Genomic DNA, 6,660 nt, shown 5'->3' with positions numbered 1-6,660 from the left:
ATTTTTAAATCTTTATTTTGATTTTTGTTTTTACATAATAACAACATAATGAAATTTTTTAATATTTTATTTTATTAAATTTATAATTTTAAAATAAAAACATAAAAATTAATTTCTTAAAAATAATAAAAAAGCGGCTGAACAGGCACGATAGTGTCGGTTGAGCCGCTAGTATCTATAATTCCAAGGCTACAACTATAAGGTATTTGTACTAAGTAACTAGTATTTCTTATACTTGAAGACCGCATGCGGGTGTGTGCGCGCTTGCGCCATTTTTTTTTTTTTCTTCTCTTCCGAATGAGAAACAAAAAGTATATGCGTCGATATTAGCAATTTGGCATCCAAGATGTGCTTTAGAATAAACTTGTTATTTTGGTTTTGTTTTGCACATCTTGTGTTTGGAAGAAGACCCCCTGATAATTGTTGACAGGGACATCTATTGATCAGATTTTACTGAAAGACAAGCAATTCTATAGAATTGTTGATTGTTGAGAACCCAGTAATGAAAATATTTAGTAAATATTGTTATCTCTAAAGAAAAAAAAGCCTTCAGTAAATTGTCGTTGTTTTTATTTAGTTATGCATGCAGTTTTGGGAATATAACTATTATAAGTAAGATTGATGTACTTCTAAGTTCTAAGATTCTGATTTTACCTTACAGGAATATTTTTCAGAATGAATCTTGCATTAGCCTTAAAGATCTAGCTTCTTGGCTGATGGTGGCATTTGTACTCTCCCGTGAGGTTCCCGATATTTTTCATAAGGTCACCGCTCTCTTCACGTTTACCACTCATTGGCAATGTTTTTCACTTTATTGGTTTAATATTCTATTTGAATTACCATAATCTTTCGTTTTAATAGTGTATTTATTCTAGTAGAGTAGTAGTGTAGATTACTTCCTCAGAGTTTTTAATGCATCAGTCAAACAATAATTGAATCTAAACTTTATATATGGCCTATATATATAACACGCTGCTATAGCGTCTAGCTACTATCATATTGATTATCTTAATCCTGATTTAGAGGTTGATATGGTTTCATCCCTTGCTCTTTTATCATCTGAACTGACCTTAGTCAAATGTTGATACTGCAACAGGTGTCTCAGTTACTTGCTGTGACATATGTTGTTTCTAACTCGAGAGAGCAACTTTCTCTGCCATATATTAGCAAAAGTTTGGGTGAAAATGCTTGGGCTTCGTATTTCCACCAAGCGTCCATTGGAACTCATGATACTCACTCATCTCGTCTAACTGGAAGATGCAAGGTACAACCCCTTGTCTTTGGTCAATTATCGTGCATAGTTTTTTCAGTAATACTTGTTCCTTTGTCTCAGTGTCCTTTATTTGACTTAAATCAATTCTCATTACATCTAACTAAGTTATGTATGTACATCATGAAATGGTTAAGAGTCCAACCTAGATGGCACAAGAATTTTATTCAATGGGTTAGAAACCTGATCATTTAGTTAATCAATAATGAGTGACTGCTATCACTCAAATCTTGTAACTGTATATTAATTACTACTTACTTGGATCTTAAAGGTGACATATTGTAAGTTATGATAATTATGATATGTATGTTTATCAGTCAAATTAAACATTGTTGTCTGTTTTTTTCATCGTTAAATTTCAGGGTTCAGATAAATCCAACATAGGAGGGACATACAACTTATCCAGGTAACAGTTGTGCTTATTATTGCATCATAAAGCCAACCTCCAATTGATATACAACCTGAAGTCTTGCCTCTCTCTTCCTGCAGGCTTGTGCCTGATGACACTGAAGTTCTTGCAGAATGTGTAAAACAGTTTTTGGGTGGTCTTCCATCTACAACAGTCATCTGCCTGACTTTACTTGGACATGATTATGCTAGTTTACTCAAGGAATTTTCCCCTAGTGTTAAAGCATGGATACTGTTGTCCAGACTCACTTTTGAGAGTGAACCTATAGTAGCATTATTGCCTTTGCATCCTATTTCAGAAGGTACACACACATATAGCCACCAAGTATCAATCGTAAGATACTTAACAAGATCATTTTTCTTTCCATTTCCTTTTTTTTTTTTACTTTTAAATTTTTAATTGCAACATCCAGATGAAATTGATCCGCCAATACTTCCCAAGTATAAAATTTTAAGAGATTGGTCGTGTCCATGGGGTTCGACAGCCTTAGATGAAGTAGTTCCAGCATTCAAAAATATTTTAAAAGAGGATTATTCGCGAGAATTGGAAGAAAATACATCTGAACAGCAGCAGCTGTGGTGGAACCATAGGAAAACGCTTAATCAACGTCTTCGTCAATTGCTAAGGTGTGCTACCCTCTGTATGATTTTCTGAGTTGTCTTGTCTGGCATTAACTTCGGTTAACGGGCTCTCTTATTGATAAGCATATTTTGCATGAAGCTCCATAGTTATTGAAACAATCACTTTATCAAATTTTTATTAAAAGATCTAGAAACTAAAAGCACCACTATGCGCAACGACAGTCACGGACATGATGAAGTAAGTTTGAATTTTAAGAAACTAACTGTTATGTGTATCCCTCAACTATTGTCACACCTTACCATGCAGGAGCATTGAAGAATCGTGGTTTGGATCATGGAAATGCTTGCTTCTTGGAGAATTGTTAAATTGCAAGAATTTTGAGTCTCTGCTTGAGCATCTTGTGAAGGAGTTAAGATCTGAATGTAAATTGGAAGTTAACGAGGGCCTCGTCAGAGTTATTCTTGGAGGAACCAGACATGTTTGTGGACGAGAAAAGCTAAAGTGCAAGAAAGACTGCTATATTGCTAAAGTAGGCCATTGTGATCAAGGAATGAGTGGGATATTATTAAATGCAGCCGATGGTTTTGGGGTGTCATCTGATAAAGCTTTTCAACTGTTGAAGCATGCATTGATTGAGCTGGACGCAGATAAGTATAGTAAAAGAGAGCCAATTATTCTTGTGTTAGATTATGAGGTGCAGGTAATTGTTCTCTGACATAAAACTAGTTAGGAATTAAATTTCGAGTTCTACTCTATGGATTAATTAAAGAGAAATGATATGTAGTGGTTAGAAAACGGAAGAAGAAAAATGTCCCTCATTTCCCTCAATAGATCCTCTGCATGCCTTCTATATACTAAATCCAGATGGAACCATCCCTGAATGTCAAAATGAATTTGAGAATTGGTTTAAAGAGAACAATTTGAAGGTATTTTGCAATTTGAAGTTGGCAGGAGAATAATTGGTTTATTTGTGTGTCTACTGAATCAAATTTTGTTACTCCACAGGGGAACACAGGTTTGGCACCAACCCGAAAATTATGGGCTTCTGCATTGGAGAAGCACGACCTTTTTATATACATCGGGCATGGAAGTGGTACACTCTGATAAAATATCACTAAATTTAAATATAACTATCAATCTCTTCTTATTACTGATGACGGTTGTGTTTTCACTTTTTCACAGGAACAAAGTACTTTAGCTTGGAAAATTTTCAGCATCTAAAAAAATGTGGTGCTGTGGTGTTTGTTAGGGTGCAACAGCGGTACCGTTTACTTGCAGAGTAACTGTGCACCGCTATGTATTCCCCTGCAATATCTTGCAGCCGGTTCTCCGGCTATTGTTGCTAATTTGTGGAAAATATCAGCAAAAGATATCAGTACATTTGGTAAATACTTGCTCGAAGCGTGGGTCAAGAAAAGATCTGAACTTGAAAAAGAATGCCCTAACAACAACTGTGATCACCCACCAACACTTGGAGCTTTCATAGGTCGTGCACGGGATGCTTGCGAACAAGAATTTATGACAGGTGCAGCACCTGTATGCTACGGTGTTCCTACTCGGATTTGTGTGAAGAAGAGAGTTTCGTCCATGGCCACTTGATACTCGTTGACTTAATCATCAAACCTTAGTGAGTGGTAAGGATCTTGGGTATTATTTTGCTCGAGTGGTTGGATTTTTGGAGATGTGTATGTTCTTTTTTGGTATTATAAAGCGGCATCAAGCCCAAAAGGAAACAGAAAGACTAGAAATTAAGAATTAATCGAAGTGTGGCAGAGGCACCAATGGCCAATATGTTAGCCTCAGTAACTTAAGATTGGGTTGTCCAATTCAGTAAAAAAACTGTGGTACATTTTTCTCTTTAGGAGAATGTTTCTCTCATAACAGAAGAGTTTTTGAAGGACATATGGTTCTTTCTTTTTACACTTAATCAAATATGACAAAAACATATCTTCTGACTTATCCAGTACATTATACAAATCTTTGGTACTTCTTCTAGTAAAATCTAACCTAATATTTTCTATACAATATCCATCATTACGTTAAAATTTATTGAGTTTCAATAGAGAACTTTAGACTTGAATTCATAGAAAAAAAATACTTTTTTGCAGAAGACGGCGCAACAAGATTTTAGAACAAACTGCTTGAATCTTGTTGAAAAAGTGATCACGAATAAGGAACTTACCTTCAAAATCATTAAGAACATTCTAATTGGAGTTTGAGAAAATTTTGAAGATATGCCAACTTCTGAAGTGGACAAAAACAAAGTTCTAGTTTCAAGAACAAGATGAAAGGACTATAAATATTAAAATAAGGGCCTTAGAATCTAAGAGGCTATATTCTAAACTTTTAAACGTGGATGCAAGAAAATTTCATATCTAAGGTTAGACATGATTTTTTGGAAATTGGATCCAAATACATAGACGTCTCCAAGAGTTCATTAATGTGGAATCATCAAAGGAGATTGGGAATAAAATAGGCTTGGTTGTAGAGGCTGAAGACCAAATGGTAAAAAACACTCTAAAAAATTTTTTTCTTAAAGTTAAAATAGCAATACCAGATTCAAAACCTATATCCACAGGTTTTATTTGAACAGTGATAGATTACCAAAGACATGGATACAGTTAAGTATGAAAGAATTTTGGAGAGCTATTGTATGCAGGGACAGACATAAAGAGGAGGGGGGGAGACGAGTGGAGGTCTCGACCCCAATTTTTTTTAAAAAATTAATAGTAATAAGTTATTATATATAATTTAATTTTTAAAAAAAGATTATTTAATATTTAGTCTAGTATAAATAAAATTTAGTTCCGATTTAAATATTAATGATTTCTAATATTTAAAAAGTAAGTAACAATATTAAAAAAATATGAAAAAATATTATTACTAATATTTTTTAATTAAATAAAAATTTTCAAATCTCATAAAATGATTTTTTTTTTCTTTTTGTAACCGTCTTTTTTTATTCATTTGATATTAATTCTATCTGTTTCAACTAGTACAACTAAGAGATCTTTTTCAACTATGAATATTGTGAAAAATAACTCAGAAACAAAATGAAAGACGAATTTCTTGCTAATTGTCTTTTAATTATATTGAAAAGAAAATTGCTCAAAAAATTTGACACAAATTCTATTATCGATGAATTTTATGATACGATAGTACAAACATATTTTTTGTACTTTAAAATATATTCTCTATCGGTATATTTTTATAATACATCTTATATTATATAATTTTTTATATAATTTTTAATATTATATGTGTTATCGCCCCCTTGATAACATTTCTGGATCCGTCCCTGATTGTATGAACTGCGGTATTATCAATCATAACAAGAAGGAATGCAAGGATCCAACGACAATGTCAATCTGAAACCCAACGGAACCAAGGTATTTGGCTGGTTTGGGGAGTAACACAAGCAAGAGCGTTGAAGCCAAAAGAATACAGGGTAAGCAGGGAAGAGAGTAGCTCGGGGTAGAATAAGAGAGAGGTGACGCATGAAGAACATGATTGGAGGAAGGGAGGTGAGTTAATACAGGAGACAACAGGGAGTAAAACTTGTAGTGGACAAGAAAAAAATGGGAAATAGAAGGGGACAGTATAGCCGAAGTTCCTAGAAGAACTGGCAAAAAAGATCATAAAGATGTGAAAAAAGAGAAGAATATCCTTGAAGATCTGCTTGTCAGAGAAACTGAATCAAAAGAAGTAGAGAGAGATGTTAGGGATTGTGAAAAGGAGAACAAAGATATTAAAGGCAACAAAAAAATCCATGAAAAAGGCAAAGAAACGGGTGGGCCAAGTGTGTTAAAAGAGGAATCTGAAATTAAAGGTACATGGGCTGACTTCTTCCAAAGGCCCAATGAAAATATTCATCATTTTAAAATTGGACCACAAAAAAAAGATAATAATCTCACTATTGGACAGCTACTTAAAAGGTTCAATAATAACATGGCAAAGGAGAGAATGAAAGGAGATACAAGAGAAAACAATGCTATTGAAGCCCAACATAATAATAAAAGGGATCATATGAGTGCATACAGAGATCATTGGGTTAAAAACAGAGAGTTAGAAGAATAGGATAACAAGCAGATATATACAGCAGCTGATGGGGGTGTTTATTACGTTGAACTTGCAAATGAAGATGAAGAATTAGAGCTCAACAATAGCAAAGCATTAGTAGTGGCTACAGAATATGAAATAGAACTTGTACAAGGAACAGAGGAAAAGCTGAAATTGAAAAGGAAAAGGGAGGACGAGCAACAATTGCTGATGGGAGATATGTTCGGAGAAGAAGCTGTCCTACAAGTTTGGAAAGCTGGTAAAAGAAGCAAGCAATCACTAGGGCCAACTAGAGCAACACCAATAGAGGAAGACCAGTAGAACAGAGAAGAGATTATAG

At 34.1% G+C, this 6,660-nt stretch overlaps 1 protein-coding gene across 1 annotated transcript; it reads left to right on the top strand.

The window, feature by feature from the left end:
• The first annotated feature begins 1,028 nt into the window (after positions 1-1,028).
• Positions 1,029-4,008, top strand: LOC107642676 (separase-like). The gene is made up of 6 exons (XM_088488762.1): positions 1,029-1,264; positions 1,633-1,676; positions 1,760-1,980; positions 2,092-2,305; positions 2,568-3,354; positions 3,444-4,008. Exons 1-5 carry the CDS (start codon positions 1,079-1,081, stop codon positions 2,974-2,976), a joined length of 1,074 nt encoding a protein of 357 aa, XP_088344888.1. The 5' UTR covers positions 1,029-1,078; the 3' UTR covers positions 2,977-3,354; positions 3,444-4,008.
• The last annotated feature ends 2,652 nt before the right edge of the window (positions 4,009-6,660 follow it).

This window comes from Arachis ipaensis, chromosome B5, assembly GCF_059453495.1.
Source record: "Arachis ipaensis isolate K30076 ecotype BB chromosome B5, ASM5945349v1, whole genome shotgun sequence".
Lineage (NCBI taxonomy): Eukaryota > Viridiplantae > Streptophyta > Magnoliopsida > Fabales > Fabaceae > Arachis > Arachis ipaensis.
This window is presented reverse-complemented; position numbering and strand designations above follow the sequence as displayed.

Bases quoted from the DNA above. Each gene is read 5' to 3' on its own strand.
- LOC107642676 (XM_088488762.1), top strand. From the start codon at position 1,079: ATGTTGATACTGCAACAGGTGTCTCAGTTACTTGCTGTGACATATGTT. The intron at 1,265-1,632 runs GTACAACCCCTT...GTTAAATTTCAG, and splicing joins GTCTAACTGGAAGATGCAAG to GGTTCAGATAAATCCAACAT. The intron at 2,306-2,567 runs GTGTGCTACCCT...CTTACCATGCAG, and splicing joins CGTCTTCGTCAATTGCTAAG to GAGCATTGAAGAATCGTGGT.